The sequence below is a fragment of the Mugil cephalus genome, chromosome 1, assembly GCF_022458985.1.
Source record: "Mugil cephalus isolate CIBA_MC_2020 chromosome 1, CIBA_Mcephalus_1.1, whole genome shotgun sequence".
In the NCBI taxonomy this organism is placed as follows: Eukaryota; Metazoa; Chordata; class Actinopteri; order Mugiliformes; family Mugilidae; genus Mugil; species Mugil cephalus.
Window position 1 is genome coordinate 39,077,618 of NC_061770.1, and position 18,908 is coordinate 39,096,525.

At 42.4% G+C, this 18,908-nt stretch overlaps 2 protein-coding genes across 3 annotated transcripts; one reads left to right on the forward strand and one right to left on the reverse strand.

The window, feature by feature from the left end:
* Positions 1-799: 799 nt before the first annotated feature.
* On the forward strand, positions 800-2,569 carry c1h11orf68 (chromosome 1 C11orf68 homolog). 2 transcript variants are annotated; one of them, XM_047589873.1, is made up of 2 exons: positions 800-950; positions 1,388-2,569. In XM_047589873.1, the coding sequence occupies exon 2, from the start codon at positions 1,424-1,426 to the stop codon at positions 2,168-2,170; it is 747 nt and encodes a 248-aa protein (XP_047445829.1). In that variant the 5' UTR covers positions 800-950; positions 1,388-1,423; the 3' UTR covers positions 2,171-2,569. The 2 variants fall into 2 exon arrangements, with proteins under 2 accessions (XP_047445829.1, XP_047445839.1); XM_047589883.1 differs by having other exon boundaries at positions 802-950; positions 1,369-2,569.
* An 8-nt stretch (positions 2,570-2,577) lies between these two features.
* Positions 2,578-18,653, reverse strand: rela (v-rel avian reticuloendotheliosis viral oncogene homolog A). The gene is made up of 11 exons (XM_047589862.1): positions 18,491-18,653; positions 16,771-16,806; positions 16,419-16,564; positions 13,251-13,396; positions 11,736-11,827; positions 10,171-10,305; positions 8,374-8,478; positions 5,040-5,255; positions 4,872-4,952; positions 4,711-4,794; positions 2,578-4,459 (listed from the first exon to the last, which is right to left on the reverse strand). Exons 1-11 carry the CDS (start codon positions 18,495-18,497, stop codon positions 3,588-3,590), a joined length of 1,920 nt encoding a protein of 639 aa, XP_047445818.1. The 5' UTR covers positions 18,498-18,653; the 3' UTR covers positions 2,578-3,587.
* Positions 18,654-18,908: the final 255 nt, after the last annotated feature.

Below are 18,908 nucleotides of genomic sequence, written 5' to 3' on the forward strand. Positions count from 1 at the left end.
TTAAATTACCACTTCATTTGCAGTATGAGCCCATATCTTACCCTGGCCTATTTTGTTTCTGTTCCTCATTAGAAGGGCTCTACTAACCCAAGGGATGTCCGGAGTCGATTCCTGAATAACAATACATGTTGTTATTTTGATTTCCTGATTCTCTAGTTTTCCTTATTTTGCGTACTTTGTGTCTTAAATTTAACCCATTATGATCTTAAAAAACTGAACACACTTTATTTTATACATATTACAATACTATAGCTATAGCATATTTATTATACTGCTTGTGCGACGAATTGGCAAAAAAAAAAAAAAAAAAGACATTAATGGCTCCCTTTGATACAGAAATGTGATGTTCGATACTACTGATTTCCTTTCCACTCCGACCCGATACTTGAGTAATATTCAGGCTAGTATCGGTAATATCGATCCGATACCGATACTTTGTCCTACCGTGTCTGGTAAAAAAAAGTTTCACAAGACATCAGAGTAATTTGTTTATTTATTTTAAACTCGTAAGTGAATTGAGGTAGTGCCCTCATTTACTACATAATAATAATACAACAGAGCTAATACAACAACAGAAAAACCAAACAAAATTTAAGTGCAGTTGTTGTCTGTTTATTTGTAGACTCCCTGCACCATTTTGTATCACAACATTAATATTAACACGATAAAAGGGACAACAACAAAACACAAGTGCAGCGTTGCACAATGTAAACAGACTTTCCAATTGCCCCCTAAGGCCACAATGCATTGCGGCTAGAACCGTATACGTCACCTTGACTGACTGAAGTATCAAAAGTATCGCTATTTTTGAGTTGAGAGTCGATTTTAGTGCATAAAGATCTGGTATCTGAGGTATCGACGTTTCGGTATCGATCCGCCCATCTGATACGTAGTGAGGAACAGAGCTACTAGCAGCAGCAACACTGGACGTAAAACTTTGACAACCGCAGGTAAATTAAACCTCTAAGTTTACGACGACCTGTATAACTCCAATGAATTTAATCATAGCGATGGCCGCTTACTGTGTACGTGTTACATTTACTTCCAAATAAAGCTAGAAGGACGAGTGTGCGCGTCTATTGGCTAGGCGAAACCGAAGCCATTTGTAGCCTCTTCCGTGTTATTTTTTTTTTTTTTTTTTTTTTTGGGTGTGTGTGTGTGTGTGTCAGATTTAGACGGCGCCGCACAAACGCTAGAAACAACAAATGTTTCAATTTTAAATAGTCTGTGGTGGAAAAAAAAGTCAAAGGCTGCCTAATAAGTGCTGCTAATGTAGCCGGTGCTAACGCAGGACAACACGTCTCCCTTTATTTATGACTTTATCTGCACTTTGAGCTCGCCGCTGTGCTGATTTCAGTCTTATTTCAGTCCTTGGTTCTCCTTCTAGGACTTGTGTTGTAGTCCGAAACAAAGTGACAGCACCATGGAGGAGGAAGAGGCCCCCGACGATGGCGACGTGGAGACCCCCTACCCATCAGACACCTACGCTGCAGAGGCCATGGCTGCAGACATGGACCCCTGGATTGTGTTTGACTCGAGAAGAACTCCCAGGAGTGAGTTTGACTACTGGCTGGAGAGCAACAGGCCCTCTCAGGTGCAGAGGTACGGCGACGAGGAGGGCAAAACGAGACCTGTGGGGTGGATCGCCGTGCGGGGCCCCAACTACTGCCCCGACTGTGGGGACCTCGACGGCCTCCAGGAGAGTTGGGAGAAACTCTTGGCCAGCTGCCGGCCGGTCAACTTCCAGACCGTGAAGGAGCTGGCCCTGAACCACCGAGTGCTCTCGGGCAAGTGGCTCATGTACTTGGACTCCGGGTTCAAGTTGGACCGCGCGTGGGAGTGCGTGGCCAGAGCGACCCTGGACGGGAAGATCTTCACCACTAAAGTGAGCCCGTTCGACTCCAAGGCCGGCGGCGGGAGGCAGGTCATTTGCGTCTACAACTCAAACTTCACAGATGAGCGCGAAGTCGTAGAGCTGGATTCGGTCATTCGCTCCACGGGGGTCAAGTGCCCCCTTTCCTACAAGCCGGACGTGTACACCTACCTGGGGATCTACAGGAACAACCGCTGGAAGCTTTGCCCCACCATATACGAGAGCAAATTCGACCTGGAGTGCGTACCCAGGCGTTCCCACATCATCAACAAAGTCACCAATGTTGAGGTGACATAAGCCAGAACGAACAAGTGTAGCTTTGCACTACAGCTGTAACGGAAAGCTCAATCTCAAGTTCTTCCTTTTTTGCAAAAAAAAGAAAAAGAAAAGCACTCTCATTTTGTCTTCTCATGCTGTTATATTTTCTAAGTGACCTGAAATACAGCCACATTTTGAACATGTTGTATTCGGAAGTATTAGCATTCGAGTGGTTCTGTTTCTACGACACTAACACTTACCTGAGTGGCAGGGAGGTCGAAACTCTTAATTTGAATGCACATTTTCAGGGGATGTTTTTTATCCAGTTGAAACACTTCTTTTTTGACAATATACGTTTGTGTCCACCTCCCCTTTATTTCATGCTTTGTACTCGATCAAAAAAAAATAAATCCGTTGCCAAATAAAATGTACTTTTGACGAGCGTCTGTAAATGGTGTCGTTTTTATTGTCAAGAAAAGTGTTCTGAATATCGACAGTTAGTTATTCATGACAGCAATAAATGCATAATCATACTAAAAAAACAAGAAGAGAAACAGAAGTTTGCTTACATCATAAAAAAATCTCAAAGCATCTTGTACTACAGCGTATAATGAGATGACAATCACTCACGAAACCGTAGTTAGACTGCAGCCATTATTCATAATATGAGAATAAACTAGACAAACTGATTAGAGAGGAAAGGAAATTACGCCGTCACTAGACAAAAACAAATATAACTCTTTTATAATCCGTATTAATGTTGCTTGTTTGATAGTTATTTACACGTAACCCTTCATTTGGTTCTTCGCACGCAGTTATTGCCAACCTTCAAAAAACATTTCAAATGCATACAAACACATATTTATATTCCAAAGGGATAATATAGGTATATTTAAAGAACGGTGGACCTTACTCGCATAGTCTTGAGAAATACGAGGTCCTTCGATTAAAGTCAAAAGGTGGATCACATTTAAACACGTCTGTGACCATAGCTACCAAAAATGGGTATAATGACAGCACAAAAAGACAAAGCTTGACACGTTCCACCAAAACCAAACTCAATAGATGCCCCGAAGCATCTAAACATGTAAATATATTTTTAAACCATCGGCTTCCAACATTAAGTCCACCTTGAATAAAAAAGCTAGCGACTGACGCTACAAACGGGCTGAACGAGTGGGATGAAATTTGAATATGTTTTGCATCATTTGTTGGAAAAACTGGATACGACACGGGACGAGACCCATTCACTGAACACCAAACTTTGCACGCTTTTTTTTTTTCCAGTAAGTATGTTCACCACAGTGAGGAGGTTTGCTACATTCTGTATCCTCCAGCTCTTCATGTCCACTTTCCATTTTTGTCAGTAATAACAAGGGAGCTCAAGTTCAGAAGGCTAAATGGGGAGATACAAGTGGAGATCCAAAAAAAAAAAAAAAAATCGTAGGGACAACCTTTAAGTCTGGTGTCCTGACACAAACCCAACTTGGCTTCCACTGTTGAGTATGGAAATGAGACGATCCTCATCGGCGGACATCAACTCGTCAAACTCGTCCAGCATTGCAGGCCTGTGGTTGTTGTTGGGCGCAATGTCAATCATGCCCTCGGACTGGAGCAGGCTGGTGATGCTGTTGGGGTAATTCATCCAGGTGCTTGCTGGGTTGCTGGCAGGGTCGGCCTGGTTCTGGGGCGGTGCACTGTTCTGGGCTGCGGTAGAGGTGCTGGATGGGGCGACTTGTGGGGATGAAGTTTGAGCCAACATTGAGGCGTCGTTGCCGGCCTCGCTCATGAGCCGGTGGTTGAGAAGTTCCTCGAGGTCGTCCATGTTTAGGCTTTCCAGGGTGACTGGGACCTGGGCATCAGAAAAGCTAGGGAACTCTAGGATATCCTCTTCGATTGGTGGATCCACTCTGAACTGGGAGTTCTGGAGGGGGAAGGAGCTGCTGGCCTGGGAGGGCGCCGAGTTTCTTTGAGAAGAAGCGGCCGCCGACTCCTGGGCCATGGCCGAGGAGATGTTGGGGAAGAATTCATGCAGGTCTGACAGGCTGACTGTTGAGTAGTCCTGGTTGGCTGCGGAGGTGGTGTTGGAAGAGGAGGAAGATGAAGGGGCAGCTCCCTGGCTCATTGTGAAGGAGGCCACTGGGTTGGATTTGGGCTTGGGGCCAAGGTTCAGACTCTCCATGATCTTCCATGATTGGCTAGTAGTTGCAGCGGCGATGGAAGAGGGGGTCTCTACCTTGGGATGGCTTGAAAAGAGCTGGCCTGGCTGACCGTAGGAGTAGGTGGGTTGGGGTTTCTGCCCACTGGCGCCATGGGGCAGAATAGGTGCTGGAAACAGAAACATAACAAGCCATTTGAGTCCTATGCTACTAATAATGACCCTTTTAAGGTGTTTTGTTTGCAGCATAAGACACGGTGATTTTACTTTAAGCCCTGCAGTACATCAATATTCAACTAATTTATTTCATAAAAGGTCCGTTACAGCTGACGAGCAGTTAATATCTTTGGTTGTCTCCCCAACAGACACTAATATGTCCTAAAGCTTCAGTTTGAAATAGGAACAAATCAAACAAACTCACCAGCTGGAGAGCTGATTGACGGAGGCTTGGATGCCACTGGTCTCCTTGCTGGGCTTATGTGCCGCCTGTCTTGTTGAACAGACACTGAAATGCCAACACACATGGTTAGCACTGCATTGCAACAGCAACAAAAAGGAGGAAGTAGAGGTAAGAAAACGTACCACTTGATAGTATGGGCCCCAGCTTCATGCTCTGGAACATGTCTCCTGTACGCTTTCTCTTCTCGCTCAGCCTGTATTCATCTGTAGGGGTCATTTAAAAAAGTTACGCATGAGATTCATGAGTTGATCAACAAATGAATCCCAGGATAAGGGAACATTGCCACTCACCTAGTTCAGCTGGCAGGTATTGGAAGTCCATTGGCTCGCTGACCTCACGGTCGGAGGGCCGCCGGAGCTGCATCTTGACTCTGATGGGCTCGGTGAGGTTAGTGTCGCGGTAGGGCGGCGTGCGGAACACAATGGCCACTTGCCTGTGCACATCCGCCTGGGAGAATGTGCCCTTACCCTCCCAGGAGTCCTGGAAGAACCGCACTTCGATGTCTTCTACAGAGAAACAGGAAATGCAACAAGATGCTAAAGCTGAGAATGGGCTCGCCACACTGAAAGATGAATAAGCATCAAACACTGGCCACAACAGAGGCGTTTTCTCTGCAGCTTGAATGCAAAGTTCGTGATTAACAGACAGAAACTCCCCAAGGAGTGTTGCATTATATTTGCTTCTATGCAACACAACCCCTTGCATCTGGTTTCAGATGTGTAACTTCAAACAAAAGCGAGGCACACTCAAAGTAAAAATGAGATGGTTCTGGCCTGTTGTCAAAATGGCTTTGTACAAGAGACATCAGGAACAAGAGTGTCATAAGTTAGACCAAGATTCAGAGTTCTCAAGCTTTTTCACAATGATGTTATCCTTCTGTCTCTAAGCTGAGTACTCAGGGGATTGTCCCACAACTCCCATGTTCAAAATACAAAGCACACAGCTCCCATCACATAAGCCCGCCATGGTCAAACTGCTGCAGCAAACTGGGGTGATCTTAGATAAGAAATCACGTACTTTTGCTTTGTGAGAGTGTTAATAAGGAAGAGGTAATACAAAGAATGGAAAAGGAAAAGGTAAAGAAATCGGAGGAGGAAATCTCAAAGTCAAAGATTTGGACTTGTAATCAACCCACACAGGAAACTGTCTACAATCGAACTTCACACCAGACTACAGGAAGAGCACTAGAGTGCTTTACATAAAGTTGAATACTTTTTTTTTCCCAAAGTCAGCAAATAAACACCGGAAAATATGAGAAGTAGAGATCCGAACAAAAGAGAAAAACCACAAGTAGAGATAACGTGATGGCCTTTGCATCGACAATAAAACCTCACAGGTGCAATAAAGTCACGTTATCCAAAACCAAAGGTTGTTCAGACGCAGACTTGTTGCCGTTTTTTTTTTTGGAGCAGAATTGGATATTTAGCTTCTAATTCTCCATTTTATGCATCAGCAGGTTGCGTATTTTGTGCTGGACCCAGTATGTTGCGTCTTTCTTCTTTCATGCTGCCTGTTGCAGCTGGAAATGATGTCAGTGAGGCACTTGAGAAAAAAATAGAACCTCTCCTTTGACTGTTCATTGATATAAGTGACTGGTACTGCCAAATGGTATACTGCACTATTATTATGACCACTTTTTAATATTTTGTAGGTGTCCCCTTGCGTCTCCAAAACAGTTCAAACTCATCACAGAACGGACATGGACCTTCTTAGGGTGTCTCAGGGTGGAAACAGGATGTTGTTAGCCTCTGTGGATCATACATGATCCACAGAGTGTCATTGCAATGGGGTGTGTGGGGGGGGGTGTCTGGTCTGGTCTAGGTGGGTGCTACATGTCTAAATAACATCCATATAAGTGAATGCCAGGACCAAACGCAGCAGAACATTGTATTACGTGGTCATACTGTGATTGGCTGTAGAACGAATGAATGTATGCATTGACACTTTGCTACCACTAGATTTCAGACAAAAGCGTCCACTTATGAGGACAACAGGTCTAAATGAAGCAGAATAAGAAGCTGCCACAAACTTAAAACTTAATGTCCCCATATGAGGACGCCCGGTACTATTACCCTAAATTAATTATTAACAAATAGCACGTTAAATGGTTGTAACCCTTCACGGTTTGTAAACAGTGTGATGGTTTTTGAGGGGCGGGGCTTAACTGGAGGCAAAAGATTTCAAACACTACAGCCTGTAAACAGCGGTTAGCATATTTCAAGAGACTGTTTTGAGAACAATGGACGAGGAAGACACATATTTTAGAGAATATACTAATACACTCACTCTCCGAAACCATGAGTGGGATTTTAAAAAGTCAAACCTGACTCTTATGGGACTACATTCACTGACGATTTGACCAAAGGAGGACACAGAGGGGACGAAGACTGGTCTGTCTTTAACAAGTGAAGCCTCTCCAACAAGGATATTACAAGAAGTGAGTGGAACCACTGTGGAGGGTAAAGTAGCGAATGCAGCTTCTGCTTGGACACCCCTGAAACATGCAACTAACGTTCCGTTACCTAGCGGTTAGCATTAGCATTAACATGTAACAAGAATCCCCTATATAAGCATTAACTTAATGTAATTTCAGTCACAACTGATTCTAACCTATAATGTTATCCAGGCTGAAACTAATGACACATTACATATTAATTTTATGTGATATGAAGTGTCCAGGGCGTACCCCACCTCTCGCCCGATGCCAGCTGGAATAGGCTCCAGCAACCCCTGACTGTACGGAAGATAAGATGACATGAAGTGTGCACGTTGTTGATCGTCTCACTCCAATGCTTTCTTTTAATCACCAAGGTTACACCAAAGTTGTCTACAACTGGCAGTGGCTGGTATGTAAGTTGAAGTTAGTGTTTTTGATGTTTGGGCTCCAAAAAAACACAACAAGACAACATTTTCACAGTTGGCAGTGACAGTGTTCGCCTCCAACTTCCCTCAGTTTTGCCTCCAACTAACGTCGTGACGTCACAGCTACGTAGGCCATGAAGGGGCCCATAGTGAACATATAATAGCAGACTCAGAGATGACCAATCTACATATACCCTTTTCCAGATGCATTAGCTAACAGTCATATTAGCCTTAGTGTAATAAAGTGGGGACAGGTGGGGGGTTTAATACCTGTAAATTCAAATAATTCTTTTATTTCATTCGTTAACCTTCGGTATTTCCTGCTAGCATTGCACTACGACACACGTCTGGTCTGTCTCCTGTGCTACACATTTTGCCGTTTCTTTTTTTTTTTTTTTTTGAAAGGAGGCAACAGAATTTGAAAAAGACAGTTGTTGTAATTTGTCTCATTTCATCATTTTCACTGCGAAACCCGCTGCGCAACATGAACCTCTAAAGTGCTTTCTGGTGAGAGTCAGGCCTCTATATTAAGCTCACTTACTCAAAATGAGCCAGCGTACTCTGTGGGTACACAAACAGCTCCCCCCCGATCTCATGTGGGTGGGAGGTGTTTACACCTTTTCCGCCTCTAGATGTATTGTGGGCTGTTATGTCTGCTTAGTCAGTCCTGGGTGCTATTTCTAGACGGATCAAATTGAAAGTACAGATTCACAGTTGCTCGGCCTGTTCTCTGAGCGTTAGCGTAACGGGGGCACATTCTACCTTTTTGCACTTTGTCACACAGCAGGAAGATTTCATCGCCCCCTTTGCAGCTTCCAGAGTTGCGGTTCACTCTGCAGATCTTCAGCTCTGCTGTGTTTGGGGCCCCTTAGAGACAGAAAATAAACAATAAAAAAAATACATTAGATTAACTGCACACAAATGGAAACTGTATGTGGGTTTTGGCCAGCATGTGTGATACTATTTTGATTAATTGTGACTACTGCTCATTTAGAAAGTCTGCCTTTTCGTCATGGCAGTCACATTTTGACAGTACAACAAATTTAGTGTGGAAACGTTCATTCATTCCGAGAATTCGTACCCACTTGACATGCACTGTGGTCGCAAATTTACAGAGGGCATGGACGTCACGTCACAGCTAGCATAGTCTCCATGGTTACGGCCACCGAGTGGCAAAAAGTTGACAGTTAAACATGGAGATTAGCAGCATTAGTTGGACTCATAGGCTCTAATAGCGTCTAAACTTTAAAATTAGTTTCAAACAAAAGGTGAAGAGCTGTTGTGTGATTGACTGAACCAACAGATCCGAAAGGCAGTCAGAGATATATTTTTACAGATATCTGCCAATGAAAAGAGAAGTAAATGGGTTGTTGCATTATGAAGAATGAAGAAACCTGGTGTTGTGGTTCACATTTAGTGTCAGGGAATGTTAATTTATGCTGTATTTTTTGATGAAGTCATACCTTAAGTTACTTCTTAAGTTAAGTTCTGGAGGGCTGTCAGATAAGTTTGTGGATGTTGTTGTTTTGGCGTAGTCACGGCCGACAGTAAATAACAATAAAACAATAAACAAAAAATATTTGTGATCATTCCTCGTCATCCTTTTAACGCTACAGTACTGTATGGCTAGCATTGGTTCTCAGCAAAGCTCTTAGCGTTAGCAACTTTTATTTAAATCCATTTGCCATTACTGCAATGACCTAAAACTAACTTAAACTAACTGAAACTGAGGCTAATCCACCTTTTCAAATCCATACTAGTTCGTATGGATCATTGTCGAGACCTGGTCTTGCAGTATTTACGGATACATTTCACCATGTTCTTGCCACTCAAGGGGGCAATGCATACTTAGTAATTGGCATTACATTATGATTATGATTATACAATGCAGTTGACTGATTGATGATGTATATGTTGTAATTATATCCTATTTATTGGTGCAGTTGATTAAATATCAATGCATATCAATGCATTTCGCATATTAAATCCATTCTATATATATATGTAGGGACATGCAATATTGCAATGAGTCATAAGGCGATAAGGGGGAAGGAGTTAAGTTTATACTTCCTCCTGCTGCTTTTTTTCGAACTGATCTTTGTATATTCTTTCCTTTTCATTTTTGCTTGAAATAAATAAACATTCATTAATTAATTTATCCACAAATGCAAAACTCTGGAGAATGTACAGGAAATTTGATCACCATGGTAAAGTTGCATAGAGCTCAAATGAAATTGTCGCTGCCGAGTACTGACAGTGAATTGGGGAAGGGGTTTTGCCATTAAATGAATGGACCGCAACTGAATGCCGACTGGAAACGGAAAACTGAGGCTAAACTTCTTGTAAATGCCTTTGAGCTGACAAGAAAAGTTACCATGCAAAGAGGAACAAAGAGTATCTGAGGGAATTGAAGGTTGCAGGATGGGTATGAGCTTTATATTGTGTGATGGTGGTGTGGCTACTCAGACCATGCTTCTATGCTTTTTTTTCCCCCTTCCTTCTTTGCTTCTATGCCTGAAATACTGGATGTGTACTTCTACACGTGTCTCGTCAACTCACTGTTGTCATAGATGGGCTGTGATACCACGGGCTCCAGAGGAAACAGCTCCCCATTAGGCAGAGTAATGGAGGCCTGGAAGCAGAGCCGGACTGAGTTCAGGTCAAATTCCTCTTCCCACACCTTTGCATCAGGAACTGTAGCCAGGAAAGAGAAGGGAAAGGGTGGGGTGCACAATCAGGCAACAAAGCAGTCTGGAAAAGCACAGCAACACGTTAGCTGAAAATGCAAATATGTGGGTCACCATTTCTCTAGTTTTCAGAATAACTTGTATAATGGTATAGATTGGAAAAACACACGGGTCTTGTCGGGAATATTTATTATTACAGATAAGAGGTTAGTTTTAAAATACTGCAGACCAGCTATCCAGCCAACACCAATCTTATAAAATATAAGATAAATATTGACACACTTTCCTCTTTTTGCAGCATTATACTGACTGACCTTCATAATTATAGCCAAATTTCATACTCACTGTTCCAAGTTTACTAACTACCGACCTAATATTAATGTATTTAAAGTCATACTAATGTCCTTTTTAGGAAATATTGAAAAAGTTTAAACCCTCAAATATTTGTTGTATTTTTGCATTTTATCCTGACCATTTTTGCATTATTGTACCTTTTCTGTATATAATTTATTATTATAATTTTGTCAATTTCTCTGTTTTCACCTTTCACACTAATGAACCAGTTAGGTATTTTGTAAGAGTGTGACTAGCTTAAGTTTGAAACACAAATGTATTCTCACAGAGTGAGCATTCTTCCTCATGTAGCCTTGAAAGTGGCTAGCTTAAAACGCTTGACCGTAGACCGTTTGTTAGCCTCAGCTAATTCAGGGTAAGCTAACAACAATGTCCCAGCAAAAATGCAATTAATGTAGCCTTCAAATGGAATTTTTAAACTTGCGGTTACCACACTGGACGCTGTGCACACAAAATGTTTGAAGTTCAGGTGGTAAAAATAGTCAAAAGTTGATGATGAGACCAATGCAGGCATCTAAAAACCACCGAGGCTAACAGTTAGCAAGCTAACATGGAAGTAATTTCATTCAGAAAAAGGCCTGGGTCCCCCTATATAATTAAATTGTGATATATGTTAACGTACCATTCAATAAAATAATTTTCAAAAACGTCAAATAACACATCGCAACTTGTGAACTTATCAAAAATCCATCCATCTGAACGTCCTCGCAAGTGGAAAGTGAAATTTCTATATATCTCATTGGTTTATTTGCATTTCTTACTTTGAACGTACCCTGTTGTTGCTTAAGTATTAGCCACGGTGGCTTCAAGGAGATGCTAATGGTAACCTCATTTAAAACCAGTAAGTAGTGAATCTTTTTTTAAGTAAATCCAACTAAATTAAATGTATGTTAAATGTATAATCATCTTGCCTTTAACAGACAAATCCCATCTACTTGAATAAAACTGCAGCAAAATAGCAAAATTCTTTAGACACCAGTGGGACATTCTCTCCTCCACACACACAATCCCTTTTTTATTTTATTTCTTTTTCAGAAATGTCAACAGCACAGGAAGAGCTTTGTGCCATTCATGACTACTCACTGTTGAAGGGGTTATTATTGGTCTGCAGTCTACAAGTGATGGCCTCATTCACGTCCTTCTTCTTCACACACTGGATGCCCAGGTTCTGAAAACTACAGACAGACAAAAAACAAAAACAAAAAAAACACTCAATTACACATGTACTGTCTGATTTGCATTACTTGTCTGGAATCCATTGGGGCACTAACACAAAACTGCAGCCAGATGTTACACACACTTACGTTTGTTTCATTTCCATTTTGGGTACATCAGCTTCTAATAAAAGCCACATATCAGCATCATGAATGTGCATCACTGACTACATTCATGGGTGGAGAGGATAGTTGAGGAGAGTGGATATGCACTAACAAAAGCTTAAGAAGAGATATATATATATAAAGGCTGCTAGGATCTGTTAAGTGATTCATCCACCTTTGACCCAGTCTGCACTTCTGCTAACAAACTAGCGGACACTGTATTACTCAAGAATTTGCTGATCTCATATCCCCATATTGTAGTAAACGCCTCTTTTCTGGTGGCTATTTTTGTTAAGTAGGGAAAATCTAGTTGATTCTCATTCACTTACTTATGCATATTATTTAGACTCCTAGCATTCTGCAAATTGGCACAAGCTACCTAATAGCTTTACCGTAAATGCGTCTTTATTAATAACCTAAGTATGTGGAGCCAAGTATAAATCCTTCACCGTGAAAACAAATGACTAATATGTCCTCAGTCTGAGTCACATCATTGCTTATTGTGTGCAGTACAAGCTGTTTGTTTGCCTCTCTTGTGATGAAGGCACAAATAAAACACAGCTCCCAGTAGACAGGTCAACTGGTTCAAACACCGTAGTGCTAAGTTTAAACACAACGTTGCATAATGAGGGGTACATATACGCTGTCATTTACCAAAGCCACTCTTTCCAAATCCAGAGGACTTCTTTACTTTGCAATTTTGGCGCACACGACTGAAAAGGAAGCAAAGCCTCTCACACAGGCAGACTCTCTCTGTTAATGTTTTACTAAGCTCCACTCCCAAGAACTGGCCGTCTACTAGTTTCACCACAGCAACAGTTTGCACGTCATTTCCCGCGTCTGATGATTTCCTTATCTAGGTCACTCGCTAAAAACATGCCACCTTGTGTTAAAGTGAAACTGTAAGTTTTCCTCCAGGTGTTTCTGTGTAAGTTTTGAACCAGTGGCCTGAAGTTGCACCATTTCCTGAGTCAGGTCCCCATAACGTGAAGGTCCCCGTAACGTGCATGTCCCCATAATGTGAAGGTCCCCATAACGTGAAGGTCCTCGTAACGTGAAGGTCCCCGTAACGTTAAGGTCCCCATAACGTGAAGGTCCCCGTAACGTGCATGTCCCCATAATGTGAAGGTCCCCATAACGTGAAGGTCCTCGTAACGTGAAGGTCCCCGTAACGTTAAGGTCCCCATAATGTGAAGGTCCCCGTAACGTGAAGGTCCTTGTAACGTGAAGGTCCCCGTAACGTGCATGTCCCCGTAACGTGCATGTCCCCGCCTCGTACCTGTGTATCCGTCTCTCCTGCAGGTCGGCCTCGTAATAGCCGTGTTTGCAATCCTTGCCGACCAGTTCGTGGGGGTGGGGCTTGTGCGGCGCGTTCTTCGTCACCAACGAGATGCGGACACGCAGGGGACCACTGTAGTTGTGCACCTGTCCGGGGGAAATGAGACGCACTTTATTGACATGAAGCTAAACCCAAGTATTGCACATCGGCCCAGGCTGCACCTTATTTTTTTTACTTCTACAAGCAAGCAGCGGTATTTAGTAAATCCTCAAACAGTCTTTGCAAATTTGACCTTTCGCAGTTTCCCCTTTGCTGGCAGAAGACTGGAAATAGGTCACGACAACCAGTCTGGCTCTGTGCAAAGGAAAACAAAGGCGTATCACCATCACCATTTAATGAGGTTTTACTACTTGGCCATCTTCCGCTTTCCTCTGACTGACTCGCATCGGTACAGATTAAGATCTATCTGGCTACACCCTACCCTTACACCCAATCACTTGCTTTTTTTCCTTCCAATACAATATCAGTTTTGTATGTTTTAATATCAATTTTAAATGTAATATATAAAAAACGTCTAATAAACCAAAGATTTGGCAACCTCACTGCAGTACCTCTGTGGACCCCCTAGGGGTGACGGACCCCCTGTTGAAGACCTATTTTGTAGGATATTGCAATATATCACAATATCATAAAATCACGATAAGGCATTTTATCATGACTCAAGAATCGTGATACATATCATGAAGTTCTTGCCAGCACCCACCCTTATTGTAAACCATCACCTATTTCATGTCTTAAACCACTTGCTCCAATGTCACTACATTTCTCTGATGTATTATTACCTTGACCTCCATATCTGTCGCCTTGTTTACATGCAGTTTATTGACTTGCGATTGCCACCAACACTTTAAGCAAACACAAGAATAAAAAGCAGTTTGCACAATCACTGCGGGATATTTTTTTCTTCACAGCCCAAAAAGATATTGTTAAATAAGAAAGTTCTTCACATTAGTGTTGAGATTTCTTCACTACTGAAGTTTTAGCTTCAAGTAACTTTAGTTCTCTACTACTAACATTTACATTGTGTGATGATGGACCGAAGAGTGAATGAATGAATTATGTTTGTTTTCAATATGTAAATAAGGAAAATAAACGTTCATCGAGAAATACTACAAAATGCAAATATGTCGAAATTAAAAATAAGACTATTATACATAGTTGTAGCAAATAATATGCAAAACAAATATCTTCTATGCTGATTAACAGTGACATAGATGAAATAAGATAAGATAGATACTTAATTCATCCCGAGGGAAACTCAGCATCCAGTATCTTCACCACATAGAAAAGGATATATATATATACACATATATATTTTGAAACTACACAGATTTTGTTTACGACTAACTGACTGTGATTGGTGGTGGGACTATCCAGATGTGAGAAGATATTTATTTTTCCTCTCTCTAACGATTGAAACCACACAGAATTTTAAGTGGCGTGTAACCAGACTCATATTAAAATTCAGTTTCCTCTATTTGGGGGCGCATCTACGTTTCTAAGTTTCTAAGTCTATGTTTTTTTAAGTATAACCTTTGCCACAACCATTTTTCCCCTCCTTGTTTGATCTTCGTTGTTATATTCATTCGTTTCCCTCCCCTCTCAGTTACAGGAACATCATCACGCTCATCTACGGCTTATCTGTCAACACCCTCGGTGTTATTATTACTGTAGCCGCAGTTAGCCAAGTTTTTTTTCTTCCGTTTGTCAGTGTGTTCATATCGTCAGCTGGATGTAATCAAACAAAGAAGACAAAGATGTTCCAGTTGGAGCAAGACATTTATCAGCGCCGACCTGCCCCGAAGGGAATGTACACCAAGTACACAATAACCGTGTAAATATTAGGTTTTGTACACAGATTCCTCCCAAAGAGTTGTGACTCATCTGAGAATGAACGTGGGCCTTCTGATGGTGTCCTGTGGTGTCTGGTGACCGAATGTTGTTAGTGGGGGGTCTTTGGGTCCTATGGGTTGAGGGGAGGCTGTCATAAGTTTGTCGATGCTGTAGCTGTAGCGGTTGGACGCTACAGTATGTCTATCGTAAAGCTCTTAGCATTAGCATATTTTTTTTATTTAGCTACATTTATCAGAACTGAAACGAACTAAAACTTAATCTTCAACAAAATTTAACCGGGGCTTTTCCAAATAAGGGCGTACCCTAGGACAAAGTCATTGGAGCTGTGTTGTATAAAGTACCAAAAGGTCATACTTTAGTATAACTTGAAATCATGTCCATATAAATGCCAATGTCCGTGGACTATATGTTATTTGGTAGTTCGTATGGATTATTGTCGAGTCCAACTGTTAATTTGATCTGATAACCCACATTTCACCACGTTTTTGCAGACCTGAGGGATGAAGCTCACGCTTATGTACAAAAAAATGCAGTTCATCAAGTGGCCACTTGAGGCTCCAAAAGGGAGCAAATCCCCGTAGACCCCCCAAGTTAAAAAGCCCAACTTTTCAGCATTATTAAACCTGTTTACAGCCTGGTTCAAAAAACGAATTTTGTCTCAAAAGTTTATTTCACTATTCATGACAACTGCACGGTTAATACAGTTTTTTCAAACTCACTCGTTTATTTTTTATTAAGGTTTAAAATTCCGCATAATTTAGGACATCCCCACTTTGAATGACAGGTGGTAGACTGAGCTAACTGGTAGCGGAGAGTTGACACGACACGACTCCCTATGTCCATATTTGGAGCATCTGAGTGTGGGCGGAGTAAAGCTCATCCAACATGGCGACCCAAGGCTCAGGCTCCGCCCACTTCGGGCTTCATTTTTGGGGTTCAGAATCCAACGGGTGACGTCACGGTGGGTTTGTAGTATGAACAGTCAATATGTTTTTGCGGAAGTGACGCATACCCTCTATTTTATGCCTGACTGGTGTATGTGATGCTTAAAATACATTATTTGTTGAGGTTGTGTGTAGTTAGTAGTCTGGTGCATTACAGTGTCATATCGTTTGGGGTATTTACTTCTTATGCTAAGACAAGCTCAAAAGTTTCCAAAACTCATCTAGGCGTGGCTTCTGAAATGCTTTATGGGGGGGTAACATTCACACCAATGTTTACACCATTTTTTAAAACCAAAGCATCAACACACACCTTGATGGCTGGGTGAGTTTTAGTGGTGTCGTTGCTCTTCTCTCCAGGGATGCTGCCGGCTGAACGTCCTTCACACTTGTACCTGAACCTCATGCCCCTCTGCTTCGGCTGCTCGATAATCTCTATGAAGGGAGTCCCTGCTTGCACTGAGGGGAAGAGACAGAGAGGGGAGGACAATGCTGAGACCTGGACACGATGGGTTTTGGGAACACAAAGGCCGCGATTGTGAAACACATGTTTGGTGATCGATTACTAGCACACGTCAGTGAAGCAATGTTTGCTCGGGAAATGTGCGCGGCGCCGATTTAAGCAAAAAAAAGGAAGGTCGTGAACAGGAAACGCTCTTTTTTACCTGGGTTGAGTGGAGCCAGGTTCCATCCATACACACCTGCATAGAAACAAGAGGGGAAAAAAAACAAACAATGAAAAAATAATGCAACCACTTAGTTAGTCAGAATCTCCCGGTGAGTTGCGGTTTGCCTCCACATTACAGGACGGACGCAGTTACGCAGCGTCAGTGCACATGACAAAACTCAAAACCGCGGCTTCCAACATATTTGTGGTTTAGTGAGGGTTTGTCATTTGCGGTGTGGTCCGGGATGGAAATCTACTGAACAGTGCAGCAGCCTTCAGCGAGGTCAAAGGACGCAGAGACACAAGGGTTTCCCAGCTAAATATAATTGAAGCGCGCTCAAGAGTGAGAGCGGCGCACCAAAAAAAAAAAAAAAAAAAAAAAAAAGGGAAAGAAGAAGGAGGCAAATAAAGACAGACGGCGTGTAAAGTCGGTGTCAGATTACCCGCCCGGATGTTTGGCGGCTCAGGCAGCGCTCTGGTTTCATGTGGTCGGGAGTGAAATGTGACAAAAGATCAGGTGGTCAAAGCTCCACCCATGGGCTAGAAAAACTAGTTCAATTCAAAGGCATCCGCAGGATCCAAGCTGTGACATGTCTGCTGTCCAAGATCAGAGCGAAGACAACCTGGGACAAAAACCAGTCAGCCACTCATGAAGGCAAATGCAAACGTGTTGGGGGCAATTACGTAAAAAGACACCCTTGAGTAGTCATTCAGCCTGGAAAGCGAAAGTATATGAAAGTACCACGCTGCCAGCACTCATAAACCACTGAATGTAGTAATATCAAAACACAGCTGAAGCTTTCATAGACTACCGAGTGAGTCACTTTCACGCAAATACTCCAAACAGATGCCCCATTAGGCATTTTATCACAACTGTCAATGTTAACCACATTGTTTGTTTCTTTTTTCCTTCATTTTCCACAATAAAACACAAGCTTAGCAGCAATTCCGAGCTGGTCTGCACCCGCGTTCAAAACTCCATTGTAAAATCTTGCAATTTAATGCGTTTACAGTTTAAATACATTTAAATGTGACATAAAAGAAAAACAGACGCTGTTTCTTAATCTATACAACCCATTCTTAATATCTGCTTATATACACACTCGGCTAAGCAGCCCACCTCTTACCCCAAAGCGGTTTTTTGAAAAGCAACTGTGCTATTTAAATCACTTCCGTCCATTAAAGTTGATGTGGGCGGCTGCGAGCAGCGACACAATCAATTACAAGATTAATTGATACGAAAGCTACCTGCTGGGTTTAATGTCAGCCGAATGAGAGAAAATGTATTGACAGTGACGGAAGTGTGATTAAAACTGCGGTTAAGCTGGGTGTAATTACTCAAATTCTTAGAAAACTTTACATTGCGAGTTTTGTGAATGACGTCTGGCGTGATTGGTCGCTAGAGGCGAATCCATGCGGTGGAGGAACCAGACAGGCCTCCTATGGTCTCCCCGTGCCAGGTGTGTTAAACACGCACCGGGAGGAGTTAATTAAAGCACGGTTAACTTTAGCTACATATATATATCACAGTTTATCAAATAACAACATGTTTCTGTTCGGTAGCTCACTCTCCGGGAAGCGGCTCCTCCTGTTAGCGCAAAACTCAAAACGATAGCGGGGCTTTCCCCCTGTGCGCAAAACAACTCCTCGTACAGTTTCACCTCCAGTCTCCGGGACGGACTGAAAAAAGGGCCCGGGGCGGGTGAACACAAGCTTACCATCCATGGCTGTGTCCGGGTCCGGGCTCTCGTTTCTCCGCTGGTTCTCCGCACTGTGTTTGTTTTGTAGGGTTTGCACAATAACAAAAAAAAAAAAAAAAAAAAAAAAAAAACACACACAACCGTGGACTCCAGAGAAACTTCTTGACAGAGCCGCGGCTCGTTCTGTTTCGCTCCACCCACAGACTTGCACGGTTAGTAAAGCGGCCGGGAACCTCGCGTGTTTTCCGGTAAGAGAGAAGACAGAGAGGCAGCAACTATTTGGAGAACTTTTTTTTTTTTTTTTTTTTTTTGCGTAATGCGCTCTTGTCACAATGAACATATCAACATTGCGACCATGATTTGTGCATCATCAGCTCTGCAGTTCATGAACTTTGTCCTCCTCACCAAGCTGTCTTACTCACACCCAGGGTGGTTT